Below are 22,275 nucleotides of genomic sequence, written 5' to 3'. Positions count from 1 at the left end.
GCCCAAGCGAGAAATCAGGGCTTTTAGACAAAGCTGCATCTAAGGTTCTGTTCCCATGTTGTCCTGCGATCTGCCATGTTCAGAGTCTGTCCTTAAGGTCTGAGAAGTCCCTACCTCATCTCTCTCTGTGCTCAGCACTTAGAGCTTTGCAGAACATTTCCCGAGCAGGTCCTTCCTTTCCTCTCTTGGCTTACAGGAGAAGCATTTGCTTCAGTTAAGGATGAAACCTTCTTGTGTGACAAGGAGAATACCAAGTAGTTTTACTGCCTGTGTGGTTTTAGAGCCAGAGGAAAACTTGTGATTTCGATAAATTTTTATTTTGTTAATTTCAAAGTTGTCTCCTGTCTGCATAAAAGTACTAGAGGCTTCCTCCCAGCCTTCAGCTCATCGCTTATGGGATGGGTGCATGTTCTCAGCACATGGGTGCTGGTTCTGGCCTGCCCGGAGAGGCAGCCAGAAATATGTTAGAGGAGATGGCTATCAATATCATCTCGTTTGGGCCACTTTCCTGTATCCGTATGATACACACCTCCGGCTTACTCATGACTATGGTGAGATAAGTTCCATCCCTTTCTTAGGAATGTTATTGACTAGACCAGGCTGGCCTGGAATAGACCAGGCTGGCCTGGAATAGACCAGGCTGGCCTCGAATTCACTATGTAGCCCCGCAGTCCAGGCTGGGCTCCAATTCACAATCTTTCTGCCTCGGCTTCCCTGATCCTGGGGTTACTGGTATATGCTCCCTCCCACACCTTGATAACCTGTGTTTTTAAACTGTGGTTAAACAAATCACTTGGTGTAAAGTTTTGCATCTTAACTGTGCTGCTAAGTGTACAGTTCAGCAGTGTTGATGTAGTGATATTTTTGTGGTGTGGTCAGATCCATAGCACTTACTGTGTTGGTGTAAACATACATTCGAGAGCGAGCATGTGCACGTATGTATGTGCAAACACACACACACACACACACACACACACGTGCAGACACTCAATCTCTCTCCTTTCTCTGTTAAACAGATGGGTCCTTGTCTCCCTCCTCCACTGTCCGACAGCCACCATTTTATTTTTGTTCCTATGACATTTTATATTTCATATTTTGGTTTTTGGTTTTGTTTTGTTTTTTTTTTTTTTGAGACAGAGTCAATTAGCTCAGGCTAGCCTCTACTAACTCACTGTGTAGCAGAGGATGACCTCGAACCTTTATTCCTCCTGCCTCCACCCTCGGCCCCTCACCCCCAGTGCTGGGATTAGCCTGTACCACTCACTCCGTTTCTTCTGTGCTGGACCCCAGGGCTCAGTGCAAGCTAGACAGACGCTCTCCCAGCTGAACTGCATGCTCAGGGCCTTTTCTTGATTTCTCAGAGGATGCATTTCATCCTTGTGTTACAGCTTTAGAAACAGGGTCATGGGGGCTGGAGAGGTGGCTCAGTGGGTAAGAGCACCGACTGCTCTCCCAGAGGTCCTGAGTTCAAATCCCAGCAACCATGGTGGCTCACAACCATCTGTAATGAGATCTGATGCCCACTTCTGGTGTGTCTGACGATAGCTACAGTGTATACACACACACACACACACACACACATACACACACATATATAATAAATGAATCTTAAAAGAAAGAAAGAAACAGGGTCATGATGATTTAATGGGCTTGCCTAATTTATGAATGGCTAGCAAATAGAGCAAATAGAGAGCTTTACTCTGGGTTGCACTTGAAGTCCTTGCTGATTCTACCCAATTCCCAGTGACTCATCCCTTGGAATTCTGTGCTTTTATCTTAAGAGAAGCAATGGACCTATGCATTTGGTGTGCTGGGGCACAGCATCAGTGAGATGCTGACCTGAAGGGCTGGCCCACTCTGCAGGCTTGAATGACCCGGGCTCTGTACTGCTTTGATCAGGGACACCTATGCTGTTACTCACCTGATGGTGTGGTTCCTCTCAGCACCTAGAAGGGTTTATTTCTTAGTCTCTTGAGAAACATGTTGTCTGTTCTCTGCTTGTCCTGAGAATAACTTCTCACCTGAGCTTGTCATCAAACCCAGACCTGAGTTCACTAACTAGAAAAGCTTGGGGATAGTAATAGTTTGAGAGATGGTTACATTGTCTGTTCAAAGGCTTCTTGCCATCCAGTGTCCTGCCTTCCTTTACCAGGGCATCCTGGGTGACAAGAGCTGAGTCAGCAGGTCACCCTCTGCCTCTCATTTTAGTCCTCACTTTTGGGGTTGGTTCAAAATGTGGGTATTACCTGTGCCTCCCCCCACCCCCCCACCATTTTTCAGTTAGCCCATGGGGCTGCGCCTCTAGGGCCTTTGGGTTTCTGATCACCCTGTCTTTGTATTAGATAGGATCCTCAAGACCAAACAGTCCAAACCTTCATATTGTGGAGGGATGCTTGGGGTCTTGTGGAGGGGGGGAAAGGCCTCCCCTGGCCCACCTCTCAGACTTCCTGAAGGGTGGCTCCCAGCTGGTTCTTCTGCACTTCATGTCAGTAAATTCTGTCTGAGAACCAAAGCCTGCATGACCTGGGGGTTAAGATCTCAGATCTGGAGTTGGAGTAGATGAAATGTTCAGTCCAGTGTGGGCTAGGGTAGAGGGACACCTTAGCCCATTCCCTGTTAATGACATAGCAATGGACAGTTAATGACAGACAATTATAAAGGGAAAAAAAGGTTTATTTTGATTGATGACTCTGAGGTCAAAGGGATGCATCTGGTGATAACCTTCTTATGGCCACAGTAACAAACCAGTGCCAGACATCACATGACGAGAGACCTGGAGCATAGGAGAGACCCAGGCAGACCGGCTTCTATAACAGATCCACTCTCGAGATAATCCATTAATCCATTAGGTGCATAAATGGATCAATCCACTCCTGAGGGCAGAGCTTTAATTAACTCTTACAGGTGCCACCCGGTGCCACCCTTAACTATGTCTTGGTGGGGCTTGTACTTCAGCTTGAGATTGAGAGATGAACCATGTTCCAGCCATCACCAGAAGCTGCGCTTGCTTGCTCTTTGTGAAGACAGGCCTGCACCGTGCCTAGCACATCCTACGTGCTTGTGAACATTTGTCCCGTCACTTGTCACCGTCTGTGCTCTGTCCATTCTTGATCCCTATTTTCTGGTGTCCACACAGTCTGGGAGAAGGAAGAGTGTGTATACACGGGGATGCACACCCTGCGAGGAGGAAGGTTGGGAGTGTGGACCCGCTACATCTATGTTGATGGCACGCTCCTCTCTTGGACACATCCCACCGGTCAGGCACCCTGCTGGAGAGATGCTCACAGAACTGCCGTTGCCTGGGTGACAGGTGGGGAGACGGAGCTTTGAGCAGACCTGCCCTAAGACCGAATTTCTTTTTACTGCAGAGGGTTGGCTCTGACTAAGGCAGTGTGACCCTGCAGTCTTTGCAGTCATTTGTCTCCCAAGAGGGGTTAGTTAGGTCAGGCATTTTATTTTTTCATCAGCAAAGATCCAGAACTGAAGCCCAGGGCTTTACAGGAGCAGGAAAAATAAATTCGAGGCTTTGACAAAAACCAATTGAGACCTTACAAGTAATGAAAAGCACAGGTCAGAGTTGAAACAAGTGGCAGTTTGGCTTGAAATGTGTTCCAAACATTGCAATATATCAACCTTCATGGCTACGTCTCCCTGGGGCTGTACAGCCTTCTTGGTTCGTTTGTTCATGCATGCATTCATTCATTCATTCATTCATTCCTTCCCATAAACTTACTTTTGTGTCCTGGATTGAGATTTGGTAGTGAAGGCCAGTGTTCCCTCTCTTGTTGCTGATGATCCCAGTCCCCTCCTGGGCCTGCTCTTTTGTTTCTTCCTGTCTCCTGAGAGGGCTCATGGCTTCTTGCACTCCTGCTGAGCTGTTCCGCGTTCCAGACTGGGCTCTTTCCAAGGGAAGACTCCAGAAGTAGCCTGACCTCCCGAAGGACGTCAGGGTCAGCAGTGAGAGGCTCACATCTCCAAGACCTGGTCTCCTATCTTCTATGAGGCAACATGGCTACCCTCTTGTCAGGAGTCCTGGGGAACTGCAGACAGTTTGGCAAAGCTCTGAGATACCGTCCACATTTTTTTCTCTTAAGAAAAATAAAAAGTGTATTTCCTTTTGTTTTAACCAAAGGCCAAGTCTTTTCCTTGCTGGACTTGCTTATCTGGGAGTGGAAGTGTTTGTCTGTTCTCTGCCTCAGTCATTCCCACAAGCCACTTTCCCTAGAGCATGGTGGGAGGCACCTTCTTCCTGTTTCCTCCCTCTGGCCAGGTCTCCTGGCTAGCTGTAAGATTTCTGGACTCCTGTGCCCTTGGCCTCAGCTCGATAGTATTCTGCATCCTTGCAAAGGGAGCACGAGGTGTGGGATGCTCTCCACACAGGCTTGGCAAGTAGCTGTCCTTGTGAATGAGGCTCTTAGGGTTAATCTGTTACCAAGTTCATATATATTAGAGTGTTAGCGACAATAAAACGAACATTCCTAGACCTTGGTCAAATACCTTAACCGTCACAGCCTTGTTTCCTGTCTGATGTTAGGCAACTCGATCTTGCTGGTTTAGGAAGCACTCTGGGAAGGCCACTCCCTGGGTAGGCTCCGGGTGCCATGACACCTTCTCTCTGCCTGCTGTGTCATGCTAGTCCACAGCTAGCCTACGGCTTGTGCAGAAGAATCACAGAGAAGTTTCCATTCTGCTGAGCTCTGACAAGCCCTTCCGAAACCCAGACAACAGAGGTGAGCTGCACGGAGCTGGCGGCTGTGACTGCAAGAAGCCTTCCCGGTTCCCTTCCGTGCCGCGTACAGTTTCTGGAGAGCCCGGCCTTGGGTTTATCAAGTTCTACATTAGCTAACACTGTGCCCTACACCCACGGTCCCAGCTAGTTGAGAGGCCTTGTCATGAGAATTGGACTAGTCTGGGTAACGTGGTGAGACTAGCATTGAAAATAATGGGGAGAAAGAAGAAGGAATAGTTCGGATCCAGGCACGTGGCTGTGTGGAGCACGGTTGGTACACTGCTTGCCTAGGACACATTAAACCCTCAGTTAAATCCCCAGTTACATAACCCTGGCTCCATAGCAACCTGCATGTAATCCCAACATGCTGGAGGTGGAGGCAGGGGGACCAGGAGTTCTAGCTAAACTCAACCTCCCACACGTGGGTAGTTTAAGGCCAGGACTACAGGAGATTCTGTGTCCGAAGAAAATGGAACAATTTAAAAAGAAAAAAAGTAGCAATGCCAACAACAACATCCAGAACTCCAGGGAGCCTTGGCTTGTGCTGTTAGTCAGAATGATGTAAACTTCTTTAAGTTCCCCGGACTTCCTTTAAAGATAAATAAATAATCTCAAATCCTTGTTAAAGATAAGTCACTAATGACACAGGAAGTCCTAAGTTTATGTGTGAGGCTTGTAGTTAGGAGCCGCCAAGTCATCCAATGATCAAATCACAGATGGTCCTTGATTGTCCCTCTGTCATTTCCACAACCCTGGGTGGACTCTTGGAAGCCCCCCCCCCCCCCGCCCCCTGCAGTGGCTTGCATGCTATCCAGTGGCTCCTGAATAGTCCCAGAGCTCTTACTGGGGATTCCTCTCTCTGCTTACTCTCTGCAGCAGCGTGACTGTCAGCTTTGAATCTCACCACTCCTCTGCCAATGCTGATGTTGACAATCTTGTCACCCCAAGACCACAGGTTCATGCCTTATCTCCTGACCTTCTGAGACCTCTCTCCTAGCCCCAGCCATCCACCTTAGCCTCCCTGCTCTCCTCACAGCCCATGCTGCCTGCCAAGAGCCGGTGAGGCTCCTTGCTGGTCAGGGTGCTGCTGGAGGGCCTTGTTTATCTGTTGCCGCACACTTTGATTGCCATTTCAGAAAAGCCGTGAGAACAGTGCAAAGAACGCCCACCCGCGCTCCATTCACCCAAACCCTCCAGCCGCTGATATTTTCCCGAGTGGGTTCTGTCACTTGTCTATCTATAGACGCATTTCTGTTCCTAGTACTCTTGAGTCATTCAAGAACAACTTGGATGAAGTTGCCCCCTCCCAAAGCCCAAATCCTTGAGAGCTCCAGCACGGTAAGTTCCTAGACAGCAGCATCCTCTGGCATGAGGCCAGTGCAGCCATCCATTGGTCAGGGCGCTCACCAGTCCTCAGAATCCACTCCGCATCACCACCTCTGAGCACGTCCCAGTAGATCCAGGGTGCAGTCCTACGCTGGACCCTGTGTCACCCCACCTACGCTCTTTCAGTCTAGAATCCTGCCTTACTTCTCCCAGTTCCCCATGATCTTGAAGGGCACAGATGTTTCATGACGTCGTAAGTCCCCCAGCCTATGCCCGTCTGTGAGCAGACTAACAGTCTGTTCGGAGCAGGGAATCTACAGAAGTGAGGCTGGGCCTTCGTAGTGGTGGGAGGGACGTCTGGCAAAGCTGGAGCCTGTCCCATCTCTCCGCTGCAGAGCTATCATTTCATTTTCTGATTACGCGTATTTAGTAAAAGACCTATAGAGACCAGACTGCTGCTTGCTTCTTTACGCCTCTGTGGCTCCTGCCTGGCCTGCACTTGCCTCCTTCATGATGGGTCCTCAGTGGCTGCATCTTTGTTTTCAACATTCCTTGTATGCACCAGACACCAGGAGGCCTCCCTTTCTCGGTCATCCTTCCAGTAGATACATGCATCATCATGTTAATTGGATGGATTGCGATCCATTGCTTTCTGTATGTTCTTTTGCTACTTCTTTTAGCTTTTATTCTATGTGTATGGGTGTTTTGCCTACATGTATGACTATGCACATGTATGCACAGTTCCCTCAGAGGCCCTTGGATCCCGAGATGCTAGAGTTACAGCCCATTGTAAGTTGCCATGTGGGTGCCGGGAATTGAACCCTGGTTCTCAGGAAGAACAGCCGGTGCTTTTAACCACTGGGACATCTCTCTGGGTCCCATATTTTCCTTTTTGAGGTCCAAATAACCCAAGGCTTGGCTAATGGCAGCCTCTTTGAAGTTGTTCTTACATCCTTTGGACAGAACCTTTCTCAAGAGAGGGAGCTGGGAAACAGGATGAATCTGTGCTTCTGTCTACACAGGCACACTCAGGCATGCATATGTGTATGAGCCTCTCTGCCTCTGTTCCACATTAACCGATATCTCTGACCACCGCCTAGCCCTGTGTTTTCTCCTTCTTCCTCCAGCCCAATCACATTTGTAAATACAGATCCTCTTCTCATGAGAGCCTGGCTTGTGCTGCCTTTGATCTTGCTGTTACTGTTTCTTGGCCGTTCTCCCTGTGCTGACAACTTCCTTAGGACACTGGGCTTCGTTTTGCTGTTGTTGTCCTTGGCCAGCTTCCTCCACACCACCCTTCTCCTCTGAGGAAGAGAAGGAAAAGCCAGTGGTTTTATAACCACACCGAGAGGGAGAAAGGGAGCGAACTTACTTGGTCGTGCGGTGCTAAGGATGCACTCCAGCCTGAGCAACTCTCCTTAGTGTGCAGGAAATCTTTGCACACATGGGTGCAGTGATGCCCTCTGCTTGTTTCAGCCATTTCTAAAATATTCCTAGAACCTCACCAGATCACTCTGGCATGCAAGAATCCTGTATTTCTGTGACAGCGTGTTCCTCTGGTACCCCTTGTTAGGGTATGATTGTGTTCCCCCAAATTCATCTATGAGACCCTGTTTTGGTTAGGGTTACTATTGCTCTGATGTAACACTACCATGTCTGAAAGCAACCTGGGAAGACAAGGTTAATTGGCTTACATATAGGAGTCATAGTCCTTTGAGAGAAGCCATGACAGGAGGAACTCAAACTGGGAAGGGACCTGGAGGTAGGAGCTGATGCTGAGGCTGTGGAGTTCTGCTTACTGGCCTGCTCCACAAGGTTTGTTCAGCCTGCTTTTTATAGATTGAGGACCATGAGCCCAGGGATGGCCCTACCCACAGTGGGCTGGGCTCTCCCACATCAATTACTGATTGCAAAATGCTCTACAGGTTTGCCTACTGCCCTGTCTGATGGAAGCATGTTTTTCAATGGAGACTCCGCCCTATTCATGACATTTGTACGTGACATTTGCATCAAACTGACAAACTAACCTGCACAGATCTGAAGGCTCAAGGGTGGTTCAAGGTATTAGGAGATGGGGACTTGGTGAGGTGGGTAGGCTTTGAGTGAACTTTCATGAATGTGGTTAGTGTTCTATGAAAGGAACAGGGGAGGGGGAAGAGAGAGAGAGAGAGAGATCCCTGTCCCTTCTGCCAGATGAATCGACACAAACCATGTGGCCTGGAGAAGGACTCTTATCAGACTCCAGACCTACTGGCTTTGATCATGAAATCTCAGCCTCCAGAATGTTGAAAGAAACAGAGCTTTCCCGTACCAATTTCTGACTGTTAAAGTGCTCTACAGGACATCAGTCTCTCTGTTAGAGCGGCCCAGCACACTAAGATGTCACACCTGAGATACTGTCCTTTAAATTTCCAATTTACCATCACCTGTCAGCCTGGAGTGTGTGGTCCCATGTGATTCACTCATGCCCACAGAGATCATGATGGGGAATGGATGGACTATGGAATGTGGAGCCCAAGGTTGGCCCTTTCACACTAGAACCTGGGCACCTTCCTCTTGGAAGCAGGGCCCCTTACCACCTCAGTCCTTGTGTTGGTGCTTCGCAGCCTTGTGGAAAATCACTTGTTGAGAAAAGCTCCTCACACATCCCAGCAACCACTTAACTTTTGCGCCTAGGTTTGCAGGGCTGGCCCAACAGCTGGTGGTAGCAGCTGGTGGTTGAAATCTCTAATCAAACTTTGCTCCCTGAAAAATATTTCAGTCATTCTAGACTCAGTGTTGCCAAAGCTTTCATAACCTCAGGGGGAGGTCTGTGAAGAAAAAAAAATTTTAATTAAAAAAAAAAAATCTTTGGAAACAGAATCTCTCTATGTAGCCCTTACTCTCCTGGAACTCATGATATAGACCAGGCTGGTATTGAACTCAGAGGTCTGCTGAAGAAATGTTTTTAGATTTTCGTTTTATGTGTATAAGTGTTTCACCTGTGTGCGTGCTTATATACCACATTGGTGTCTGGTGCCTACAGAGGTCAGAAGAGGACATTGGATTCCCTGGAACTGGAGTTACAGATGGTTTCAAGCTACCCAGGTGGGTGCAGGGAAGAGAATCCAGGTCCTCTGCAAGAGCAGCCAGTGCACTTAACCACTGAGCCATCTCTCCAACCCCTGAAGAAATATTTTATAAGAGGCTCTCCAACTGTTAGAAATCAGCTTAGTTCCATCCAAAGCTGTCTGAAGCTTGTCTAGATCACCAGGAAGTGAGTCAGGAAGGTGTCAGAGCTGGTGGTGCAATGTGAATTTGGTAGATGTGCACCTGCACACGTGCACAGGTATTTAGCAATTGCCTGTGGTTCCGCTTATTGTAGATACACAAACGTGTGTATTTAAGATCATATGTTCTTTTGTACAAGAGGTTGTCAGACCGTTACTGGGAGCTTTTTGATACTTGTTGGGCTCACTGTTCTAGCATCTTTAGTCTGTAGCATATCAGAGCAGAGAGCCACATCAAAGAGAGAGGAAGAGGGATGTGAGTTAGTAAGCAAGGATAAGGTATGTGACCGGATCAAGGAGCTCTGCTGATGGTCCAGCCCAGGCCTTCACTCTTACAGACAGAAAAACGACAGTCTTGAGGAGTCACCTGGCGAAGATCCCAAGGTGAGGCCGCTCTGGACTCCAACTCTCTTGACAGCGCTGGCAGTTACTTTGTGAGTGTGAAAGAGCATATTTTCTCACCAACATCAGAGTCCATGAGGATATCAGTGAAAATGTCATCCAGAAACTATTTGTGTTCAGAAAACTTAGGAAAGTGTCAGTATTCTTTGAAAAATATCATGGCAGCATCCGTGCGGGTGGGTGGATATCTGTTTTCAGAAGCTTCTCTCTTGGTCCTTCATTTTCTCTGCTGATGCCTAATGAATGTGGGTGGGTTTCTGCCTTAGAAAGAGTTGGGCAAGTCCCCAAAGAGGACGGTATGAGCCCCAGAAGTGGCACACATGTCATAAAACAGGAAGGCAGAGAGCAAAGTTGTCTCCTGACACTTAAAACCTTTCTTAAGTTTATTTTCTAATTTATTTTGGTTATATTAGTGGTATTCATTCAGCATGGAACCAGAAAACAGGGCCCATGAGATGGCTCAGCTGCAGAAGGCCAGAATTCTGTCCCCAGGACCCACACTGCAAGCTGTGACCTCAGCACCACATTGTGCACACATGCACATAAAATAACAATATAATATAACAATATAATTACATTTTCTTTGAAGGAACTAGAAAACGGGGGTTGGGGTGGGTGAGGGGAACAGCATTTGGGGTGTAAAGATAGAATTAGAAAATAGGTATCAAATCTGTGACCAAGGTAAGACACTCAACCTGAGGTACACTGCTGACACCTCGGGTAGATTCTACCTGGCTTGCCGGCTCATCAGACTTGATACTGAATTGCTGCACACAGATTTGCAAAGCTCAATTAGGAGTTTACTCTCCCCGTTTTTAGTTAATAGTGGTAATATTCTCACCTACATACATAAAGCTCTACCAATATTCTTAAACCATGGTAAATGGATCTGTTTTGTGGCAGTGCCTTAATCTGATAGACTGATTCCACCGCTGGGCTTTTTGACCACCTCTGGTTGCTTCTGCTGCTGTGGCCACAATCTCCTTGCTCTCAGCCTTTATCGTCTCTTGAAACAGCATCTTGGAAAGACTGTGATGTGTCAAAGGAAGCAGAGTCTTTTATGACGTTCTGTGTGTGCTGCCAAAATTCCCAGGTTGTATTTCGTCTCCAGCTTCTTAATATGTAGAAAGTTGATCATGTTTGTAACTTAGGAGTCTTCAAATTGTAATCTACCAAAGCTCTCTAGCATCTTGGCCATTCCCCGAACCCTGACCCCTCCTATCCTGGCCATTCCCCCCACCCCAACCCCTCCTATCCTGGCCATTCCCCCCACCCCAACCCCTCCTATCCTGGCCATTCTCCTCACTCCACCCCCTCCTATCCTGGCCATTCCCCCCACTCCACCTAGCTGGCTCCCCTTTTTCCTCTTCATCTATGACCTGTCTGACACTTGTGTGTAGCTATGGGGCACTAGCATCTGCCTAAGAGGAATTGAAATGGTGGGTGGGACCCACAGAGAATAGCAATGCATGGCATACACATAGGCTGTCCGCTGGTATTTAGAAAATTCCCTGGGCGCTGAGTGGTGGCTGAACATTCAGAAGCCTCAGATTAATCCTTTGGGACTAAAGCCAGGTCCTTGTTTGTCCACCTGGTCTTGTGATCTGTCTCCTGTCCCTTTTCTCCCCTCTACAGCCCCCCCCCCCTGTCTACGCTCTAATTGCAGTGACCTTTCGCTGTCCTGCAGAATGTCAAGCTCCTTCCCAATTATAGCTTTCAAACATAGCAGTGGCTGCCTGCACTGGTGGCCATTGACTGTTCTCGTACTCCTCCACCTTTGGTGCCAAGCCTAGTGTGGTGATGGAGAAGGTGGCAGCTGAGGTCAGGTTCGACTTACTCAACCTGTCTGTGCCTTTGTTTCTAAGTGGTGATAAACAAAACAAAACGAAACAAACAAAAACCATCACCCCAAAGGGGTTGCTCGACTCCTGTATATAGAAGCATCTATAAATGCTAACCTCCTCCTACAGGTTTCTGTCTTACTTGTTGGCAGCCAGAGATAGATTGCTCTCTCTCCCTGGACCAGCACCATCTATGGCCCATCTATAAGAAGCACGGATATCACCTTCCTGCTACAGAAAGGGAGTGTGAATCCTGTCCAGAGCCAGATGTTAAGATGCATTTATACCTTCTGGGAACTCTCTGAGTTACTTGACTTTTTTTTCCCCTGTAGCATCCCTGGAACTGATGATGTCATCCAGCCAGCTGCTCCTGCAGACCGGGGACACCCACCCTTAGCTGACTCTTCCCGTCCCGGCGATACTGTCAGCTCAGTTTCTACACATCAGACAGTCCAGAGGTACAGTAGAAACATGGCTGGGGCTGCCTGAGCCCAGGCCCCATGGGTGTTCCTCCTCTTCCCTCACCCCATACACACACTCACCTCTCAAAGTGTCTGTATATCTGTTCTTAGTACAGCAGGTATATGCCAGGGCTCAGCCTCTTCTTGTGACATTAGTTATACTCTGATAGGAGCCTGCAGGCCCACCAGAGAACGTGTGCTGTTTTAGGACATGGTTTAGGGAGCTAGGTACCTGCCGGCTGCCTGAGATACCAGCTGGGCCAGCTTCTCTTGTTTTCTTTTGTCTTTAGGATCAGAGGAGTCAGCAGAGAAAGCAGGGGAAGAGGAGCCAGGCTCCTCAGCTCTCAGGAACCAGCTCACAGCCCCACCTTCTGTCCTGTTGTCTCTCGCAATATCTTCTTCCTTGCCCTTCACGCCCCAGTTTTTTGCCACTCAGTGCTTGGCCTGGAATCTGCTTCCCTTCCCTTTTGCCTGTGGCATTTGCATTTAGACAAGACTTGGTCTTCAGTGGCCTTGAGACTTGGTAAACACACACACACACACACACACACACACACACACACCCTTCACTATATAAGTAATTACAAAGTGCACATTCATATTAACACATGGGGTCTCTATAGTAGTTACATTTCTTGTTGCTTTGACAGATACCTGACAAAAGCAACTCACAGGGCAAAGGACTTATTTTGGCTCACAGTTTGAGGGTACAGTCCATTCCGGCAGGGAAGGTATAGCAATGGACCATAAAATGGCAGGTTACTTAGTACCCATAGGGGAGACAGAAATAGAATTCTGGAGCTCTGCTACTTGCTCTACTGGAGCAGGACCACCCACAGTTAGGGTGTCTTCCCCCAACCCCCCCCCAACCCCGAGCAGAGCTGCCAGGAGACTTATCTCCGAGGTGGTTCTAGATCCTGTCAAGTTGATAATATGAACTGTACATACTTTAATTTATACTTAGTAAAGCAGTTGTGTTTTGCCAGATCTTGTATAGCACCGGAGACTGTGTTCTGGAGCTCAAACCTAGGGTCTCTTCCTCTGAGGAGCCTTCCTCTAAACGCAGCTGCCACTCACTTCCTCATGTCACTGCCCTTTCCAGAAGTCTGTGATCTTTGGGTGATGATCAGTCCGTCTTCCCAACTGCAAGGGAAGAACTTGTCTTCATGATTCTTGTGGCACCCAACACGGAGCCGGAGGGATGTTGTGACTTATCCAAGACTGGAGGAGAGGACAAGGAAGCCCTTTGTCTACTTACCTGTGTCATATGTGTACTGACCCCTCCCTGGCTGCGTCGCTCAGGTTACTGGTGATAGGTGGCTGGCAGTGGAGGGGAAGTCCTTTCACTAGGGAATCTGCTTGGTGCAGGAAAACTAGGAGGGAGAAACAGAACCAGAGATGCCCCTGCAGGTGAGCATTGGCCCGGGTTTTTAATGTTCCCCTTATGATGACAGTCAGCAGAGGTTTATAATTACATATAAATATAACTTGAGGTATATGGAAGGTACCATGTCATCCCCCTCCCTGCTACTCCTCTGCTTCCCTAGCTCAGTGATGCTCCAGCTTGTTGACCCCCGGAGTTTTAGGGAGGCCCAGGCTCTACTAGCTAGAGCCATGAGTAGGGATACAGACCTTAGTAAAGCCAGGAAAGGAGTTTTATTTACTCTTTTGGTGTTTGTATATTACAGATGGGGCAAGGCAGACATGGAGACACCTTGGTCAGAGGATGAACAAGGTGCATTGTTAGATGTCATACAGGAGAACTAAAGTACAGCAGGCAGGGGTGGGGGGGTATGATCTGTCCTTCTGAGGCTCCTCTCTATCCATGGACAATCCTTTTAAATAGCCTGTCCCAGACCTCTTTTTGCCTAGGCTAGGACACAGTAGGATGGTTGTGTGTGCCATCTTGAGTGGATCTGTGGATCCTCTCAAGAGCCATGGATGATAAAGTTCCAATTGCATCTCACAGGTATACAGGCCAAGACTGCAAGTGTTAACAGGCTCAGGCCATACAGCAGCCATGTTGAAACAGGTGTGTTCTGCTTCCCCAGCCATGCTTCTAACCCCACTCCTGGCAGATGTCACTTCCAGTTCACCATGAGTGACGATAGGATGCAGGAGGGCGTGGGAGTAAGCAGGGGTGCTCTTGGTGCTGATGACTAGGCCAGCTTCCTGGCTTTATCTCTCGGAGGAAGGACAGCTGGAACCTGGGAAAGGAGCAGTCAGGAGGCAGGAGCCAAAGAGCAGGGAAACATTCCACTAAAGAGAAGCCAACAGGTGCGTGAACATCTGTGCAGGAGATCGCTAGGTTGATGGGAAAGAAGCAGCTCCAATAGAACAGCCAGCCATTGGTTGGTTTCACTTTGGTCATCCAACATGATAAAATGTTGTCATAAACTGTAGTCAACTCATTATTTAATCAGTGCTTGTGAATCTGACTCTTCTCTGAAGTTTATTGATAACCCCAGAGGCGACACTGACGGCTCCTTCTCAGTCCTGTATTCAGAGCAATGAAAACTGGGAGTCACTCAACATGAGCATTCTCAGCTGTTCACGGTCTTCCTGCTGTGAACATGTGACCTCTTTTAAAAAATTGTATTTATTATGTACACAGTGTTCTGCCTACAGGCAGGAAGAGGACACCAGATCCCATTACAGATGGTTGTGAGCCACCATGTGGTTGCTGGAAACTGAACTCAGGACCTCCAGAAGAGCAGTCAGTGTTCTTAACCTCTGAACTATGTCTCCAAGCTGAACATGTTGCCTTTTGTTGTGTATTTGAAACCTTTCGTGCTCTTGTTGGTGATCTTGTTTAGAGTGACCTCTGTATACAATGTTGAAGTATGCCCAGGCCTGAATGTGTCTAGGGAAGAAAATATGGATTTTACTGCCTTTGTTCTGTCTGGCAGGAATAATGCTTTTGTATGAGTAAGGGATAGTAATAGATCAGAGTGTGACCTAGGATGCTTTTAAATAGAAGTACACACTTGCGCACATACACACAAACACACACACACACACATACACACACACACACACACACACACACACACACACACACACACACACACACACACACGAAAGGTTATGTTTTGATAGAGTGACTCATCAAAGTCTGCCCAGAGGCTCTCAGAAACAGAGTATCTCCCCCTCTTCTCCCCACCCCCCAGGATGGTTCAGCGTTGGCCAGCTTATGTTTGTGGGCTTCATAGAACACTACTGTGAATGGTAAGCAACCAGTGGACTAACCTCTGCTCAGCTGTTAGAGTGGCTAAGAAGTGTGTTCTGGTGGGTGTGGTAATGACTTTAGCCTCAAAAGTGACCCTCTTCCCCTCCAGAAGTGGTGTAGAGAGCTTAGTTTGCCTTTCTGCAGAAACAAGGTTTGTTGTTTGTCCAACTTGTTGTGCGCCACTGTTCGTGGAGAGAAGTGAGCAAGCGCTTACTCTCCCGGCTAGGGTATCAATGACAGACCAAAGTGAAGAAATGGCCAAAGTCCAGGTTGGTGGATCACTGAGTTTTCCTGAGGTTATATCAGGAGTATGGGTGAGGGATTACAGGAGTAGAAATGACTTAGACAGCTGCATCAGCAAAGCACCCCAGTGTGGGTGACACCTCATGAAAATTTGAAGCTTGGAGCATACTCTACGGCCTACAGGCAGCTCGATGGGATAGGGTTATCATCCTTTTGGGCAGCTCAGCCTGTCTGGGCATCTTTCAGTTGTCTTTGCTGCATATAGATTTGAGGAAGGAAGAGCCTAGTGAATCTGGTCAGTTTCAGGGACTTCTGAAGCTTTTGAGTTGTCTACTTCCTGCAGGATGGAATGTTTCACCTTCCTTTAGGGCAGTGGTTCTCAGCTTTCTAATGCTGTGACCCTTTAATACAGCTCCTTATGTTGTGGTGACCCCAACTATAAAATTATTTTTGTTGGTACTTCATAACTGTGGTTTTGTTACAGATATCATAATGTATATATCTGATATGCAAGATATCTGACTCATGGCCCCTGTGAAAGGATCATTGGATCCCTCAAAGGGGTCTTGACCCACAGGTTGAGAGCCACTGCTTTAGGACATCCTAGTTACAATGGTTTTATCTTTGAGGAGATGGCTACACAGCAGAATTTTAAATGAAAAACTCTTTTTAAAAAGCGTTTCTCCATTTTGAGACAAGATCTCACCATGTAACCCTGGATGCCAATCAAGCTTTCCTTAAACCTCTGCCGCCTGAGTGCTAAGATTAAAGGCATACACTATCACACTCAGCTAAAAATTTTTTTAGATTTTTTTTAATTTAAAAATTATTTGTGTGTATGTGTGCATATGCTATGTGTGTGCAGGTACCTTAGATACCAGAAGAGAGATTTGAATCTCCTTGAGCTGCCATTATAGGAAGTGGTCAGCCACCTGATAGGTATGCTTGGAACGAAACTCTCAAGTCCTTTGTAAGGGCAGCAAGCACTCTTAGCTGCTCAGCTGCCTGGCCAATTCAAGTTAAAAAATTTTAAATGTTTTTTTTTAAGGTATTTAAATGTCCAGCAAGATGGTTCAGTGGATAAAGGTGCTTGATGTACGCCCAGTGGTCTTTCAATCCCTTACAACCCTCATGGTGGAAGGAGAAAGTTTGGCCCCTACAAGTTGTTCTCTCACCTCCATGTTTATGTCATGTGTACAAATGCACACACACACACACACACACACACACACACACACACACACGAATGCAATAGAGCCAGGTGTAGCGGCTCATGTCTGAGATCCCAGCAGAGCAGGTTGGCTTCAGCTCATGTTGAAAGGTTGATGCCTGCCTGCTGTATGATGCTGTCCTAAGGATTTTAAAAGGAGGGAGAGAAGACACCGGCCCCTCCTCTGTCTTTAGGGTGCCTGTTGATGCTCTGGGTTCAAAGGAGAGTTTCTTGTGCTATTGCCAGGAAGGGAGCTGTCACGCTTTCTAAGGATTCCGTAGATGAAAAGAAAGCCACGTCTTCATGTCCTCTCTGCGGACACCATACTTGCTCCCTTTGGTTTTGGTTCTGCTTTGACATGTCCGGGTGACTCAGAAACCTGGGCCCAAGTTCTCCAGAACATTTTACAAATGACTGGATTGCCCACAGCCATTTGCACTCCTGTCTCTTCTGTGTTTTCACTCAAGATGGTGGGAGGGGGAGCCAGAATGGTTTTCATAGAGAATCCTTTCAGTGTGGTCACTTGTGTGCAGTGGAGCAGAGTATTAAAGTCAGGTTAGAAACCCCTTGACTCCTGGTTCTTCTCAGTCTGGAATCCAAGCAGGTGGTTTCTCCTTGAATCCTGAGGGATCACATGAACACCACTGGAAAACTATTCACCTACCTGCTTCATACCAGACTTTATGGGGCACCAGAGCAATGGTGAGAGTCAGACAGCGCCCCGTCTAAGTCACTACTTAGAATCTGGATGCTTCCAGTCCCCAGGAGAATTCCCACGGCTGTTCCATGTGTGGTGAACAATAGGTAGAGGCAATCTTGGTCCCAGGAACTAACGACTAGTCCCGGGCCAGCAGCTGGTAGCCGAACCTACCTCTGATTTCTGTCAAGAGTCATGACCCTGAGGGACATTATGGCACTGGAGGGAATTGTATTCCTAGGGGGAATTGTGGCCCTGCTGGGCATCATGGCCTTGCTTTTGAGACTGGAAACTCAGGATTCCTGCTTCTGTTTTTTTCTTTGTTCCCAAATCAAGTAGGGGTTTTGTTCTTATCAGTTTGCACAATACAGTTCTTTGTCTTTGAACAGATCGACTGTTCCCCAGAAAGTTAGCTGAATCTTTTATTTAACAATCAGGGAGTTAATAACTGGATCATAAGTGGGTGAATTGTTTTTAATGTAGAAAAGGAATTATCCAACCTGAAGGACAGAATTCCATAAAAAGCTCCTTTACGTTCAGGGCTGTGTGCTCTGTGCCTATTGCACTGAGTGATATTCCCTTGTTTGTTTGTTTATAGCCTTTGTCTTCCAGCTGGTAACCACAGATACTGACAATTTTGAATGCTTATACTAAAAAGCAGTGTCTTGCTTGCTATTTTGAGATTTGTGAGCTACTTAACCTTTGGGCTCGGTGCACAAATGTCCTTGACATCAGAGACCAGTCTCTTTCTGTCCTCTGTATCTATTCTTTTTTAAAGGTTTGTTTATGTTATGTGTGAGTGCTCTATCTGCATGTACACATGCAGATATACCAGCAGAAGGAAGGCGTCAGATCCCATTACAGATGGTCGTGAGCCACCGAGTGGCCGCTGGGAATTGAACTCAGCACCTCTGGAAGAGCAGCCAGTGCTCAGAACAGCTGAGCCATCTCTCCAGCCCCCTGTATCTATTTGCATGTTCATTGTGTGTTCGGAGCATATAAGGAAACATGATCAGGAACCCCTCTGAGCTGCTAGTGACAGCAGTAAGGACCGGAGCCTTTCCGGCACCATCAGCCTCTCCCCAATCATTTGGGGATGATGTGGTTGATGGTTTTCTCCGGGTTAATATTCTCTTTCTGCTAAAGTTCTGCTCAGGCCAAGCTTGAGGATACCTTGGTCTTGGGTTCACACTTAGCTCTGGGCAGGGAGAGTGGGTAAAACCAAGGGGGAGGAATTGGCCTGCCATTCCCCTGCCCTCCCCCAAGTCTCCATTCTGAAATCTGCAGATCAGCATGAAGGTGATGTTTATACACCCTGCCGCCTGGGGAACTGGTGTCCATGAATGCCTAGGTCTCATTAGTGACTGGAAATATCCGGATATGTGGCCTTTTTTAGCACCTCTTGGGTTGGGTTTCGGACTTTTCCGGAGGTCACAGCTCAGAACCTTGCTCTCTGCTCCTCACAGTTCCTACCACAGGCAGACTGTCCAGAGTTTACCACAGCAGAAATCTCAGAGCACTTTCTTTTTCTGCATCTTGCTTCTCATTTTGTGGCCCTCAGGCCTGCCACGTTATGTGAGTTATTGTGTGTGCACTTGGGGATTTAAGGATGAAAAAAATCAAGCCTTCCCTGTAAGGGAAGGCTGTGTGCTTAATGCGTTCCAGACGGCACTGTGAAACGAGAGATAGGATGGCCATCTGGCCCAATAGTCCATGAGGTGTTCAGCTTGCGCCTTGGGGGCCGTTATCATCCTCTTGTGACAGCTGGAGTCACTCTGGTCTTTGTCCTGGGACAGGGGTTTAATTTGGCAGCCCCAGCTGATTTTTGAAATGAAATTTGCTATCAGTTCCGTGGGAACTCTGCCAAGAAGGACTCGAAAGCCCGGAACAGGGAATCAAAGGATTGCTGTTGGGGACAGGCTCTCATTGTAGCTGGGCAGTCTGGCTATGGGTTTGCATACCAGTCTCTCAACTCTATTCCCTGTTGTGGGTGGGTTGACATTGTTTCCCAGTTGCTAAAGGGCCAGCTTCTGTACAGGACCTTGGCAAAGTGCCGTTCAGTGATAGCAAACTGACCTGCAGGTAGCGGTCCTGGATGGTCAAAGGTCTTGTCCAGCCAGACTTAACCATATCTTGATTAATGGTAAATCCTGCCTGGCTGCTAAATTATGGTGGTTTATGTTTTCCCTAGTTGTTGGTTCAATTCTTTAAAAAAATTAATTAATTAAATTAGATTTTTTTCCTTATCTTCCAAAATTAGGAACACTGCATGAATTTTGAGTTTGGCTTCCTTATTACTCTCCTGTGGTTTGGAAAACATTAATTGATCCCTTACATGGGAAGAAAGGATCATGGATATTTACTACCAGAGGGACTTTGCATACCTCTTCTGTCCACCGTTTTTTCAGGGGACAGTGGGACTGCTCTGAAGGCTACACGAGAAGGTGGAAATGGAATGGAGTCCATTTTGAAGGACTCTGCCCTCCTTGTGCTGGATTCGGCCGGCACACCTCGGGAACACAGTACAGGCTGGGAGTGGTCCAGGGCAGCAACTCTCAGCTATAAAGTACTGCCTTCCTGAAAATAATGTCTTTAAGATGCTCATTGCTGGTCATGTGGGACTAAGCAGAGACAGGAGCTGGCCAAGGCTGTGACCAGGACCTCCTACCGCCTTCCTGTCTCGTTACAGCAGCCAGTGTAGGAAGCGGGAGGGAGCAGGGGTGCTCTCTAGGTCCTCTTCAGATTCAGGCCCAGGGCAGGCTCCCTGAGTATGACTTAAAAGCCGTCCCTCACAGTGCCACGCAGAGAGCCCGTGCGTGGCTGCTTCTCGAATGCCTGACGCTATTTACCCTGCCTTTAGTTCATTGGTTTTTGCATGTCAGCTCCATGGACTGGTCTGTTTTTACACAACACTTGTCCCACATTCCGTGGCCTGAGAGGCTGTGCTGCTTGTGGAATGTTCTTGAGTATGCCCCACCCATGATGGCTGAGACTCTTGCCTTCTCTGGGCTCCTGGTCTATCAGGAGAGTAGAGCATACTTTCAGCAAACTGCCAGATGTTCAGAGGGCCTGGTAGCCACTGTCTCCCTTTCCAGTGAGGACTCCAAGGCCCCCTCCAGAGAGAGGGCTGGATAAGCCAAGGAGCTGCTTGGGGGACTCAAGGATTCATCTGCACTGTGGAGCAGGGAGCTGTGGAGAAGGGCCTCTGTATTGCTCACTTGTGGGTTCCTGAGGAATTGCAGAGAGTTTTAGGTGAGGTAACATCCTGACGGGACTTGAGCTGGGCCTTCCTGGTGGCTGAGGAAACTTGAACCTTAGTGGGGGACAAACCCTGAGTTATATAGTCCTGGATACCCCAGGAGTTCTAAGATAAGGAAGGCCTGAGCCACAGAGGTGGCTGGACAGAGAGGGCTGATGCTGGAAGAAGGAGGTGACTCAGCGGAAGAGGTGATCAGGGGTCCTGAACCTCTCTGAGAGCAGGAAAATCTCAGTCCTGACTTCCCATGCCATTGTCCAGCCTAGGGGGAGGAGGGGGGAGGAGAAAAATGGAAAGGATTAGTGTAGGGGGGAAGGGCCGAAGAGGATACAGAGAGAAGGGAGGGGTCAGGAGGGGTTATGGTGCTCATGTGTGGTATAGTGAGTCACTCAGCTTCCCTGTTGGGGCCCTGACTACCTCAGTCATGGATGGGCCAAGATCTGGCTATGGTGGGAGGGAGGCTCATTCTTAATTAGGCTGTTGAGTCATTTGTTTGGTGCCTTCTGCTAATAGGAATTGGTCAGGGCAGGAAGGGTGTGGCTATGGAGGAGCTGGGCCAGTGAGGGGGAGAGAGGAGGGAGCTGCCTGGTGGTCCTTTGGGAATATGCTGGCCTAAGGACAAGTAGGCTGTCCAGACTACTAAACTGTGGGGATGTTGTTGCTGGGTGACTCTGGAAAATGCTCCATGGCATTTTGAGGAGGAACAGTAATAGCTAAAGTCTAAGGGCATCCATGTTGGATTCTCAGCTGTAAGCTGTCCTGGGACCACAGATCTGAGGCCGAATTCCCGACCTTCTGGTAACTTCCTTCACAACCCCATGGGAAGAACCCTTAAAACAACACAATTGTAAGCGACAACTGGGTCATCAGTGTACCTTTAATTAAATGAAATCTTCCTGGGATTCGTAAAGTGAGGGAGCTCAGCCAGCAGTCTCTCGGGAAAGCTGAACTTAAACTAGCAATTGGCTTCTTTTCCCTTCGAAACCGAGTCTCTCTATACAGTCAGTATGTAGACCAGGCTGACCTTGAACTCAGACCCGCCTGTCTTTCCTGAGTGCTGGGATTAGAGGCGTGCCCATCGGCAGTTGGCTTTCCACTGATTGTAAGCCTGCATAAAGGCTGTTCGGAAGGAGATTAAACTGCCCCCAGCAGTTTGCTTTGTTCATTTGGAGCCACTCTTTTGTATTTTGTTTTGAGACAAGGATTTACAGTAGTATTACTAAGCAGACTACTGTAAGTATACGTAAGCATAGCCTAGGATGGCACAGACCCCATGATGCTTCTGCCTTCCCAAGTGCAGGGATTATAGGTGTGGACCCCATGCCTGGCTTATCTTTCAGTTTTTATGCACTGTGGAGTAGCTTCTAGTGTCCTACAAGGATCATAACTTGGTAGGCCCCACCCCTTCCACCCCAACCTTTGGGGCCCTTGAGGAACTGGCAGTGGGGCTCCCAGCTCAGGCTGTGTTCGTGGCCTGTGGACACTACGGGCTCTTTACACACGTGATGCTGATGCTTCCTGTTCATAGCCTGTCTGGATGCTGGGGGCTGGGAAGTTTAGCCCTGATGTAGGCACTGTCAGTGAGGAAGCACACTTCACGTCTGAAGGGATG

General features: G+C 48.0%; 1 protein-coding gene across 12 annotated transcripts in view; it reads left to right on the top strand.

Moving 5' to 3' along the window:
- The window catches only part of TACC2 (transforming acidic coiled-coil containing protein 2), a 199,772-nt gene that overhangs the window by 92,585 nt on the left and 84,912 nt on the right, over positions 1-22,275 (top strand). For 11 of the 12 annotated variants that reach the window (XM_080911974.1, XM_080911977.1, XM_080911975.1 and 8 more), the window contains one exon: positions 11,900-12,025. The exons of the other annotated variant lie outside the window; for it this stretch is intronic. In XM_080911974.1, coding sequence (XP_080768100.1) covers positions 11,900-12,025 — 126 coding nt within the window. The remainder of the gene's footprint in view (positions 1-11,899; positions 12,026-22,275) is intronic. 12 annotated transcript variants of the gene reach the window in all.

Source organism: Micromys minutus, assembly GCF_963924665.1.
Source record: "Micromys minutus genome assembly, chromosome: 2".
NCBI classification, from domain to species: Eukaryota; Metazoa; Chordata; class Mammalia; order Rodentia; family Muridae; genus Micromys; species Micromys minutus.
Note: the sequence above shows the minus strand (reverse complement) of the source record. Positions and strands in the feature narration are given on the sequence as shown.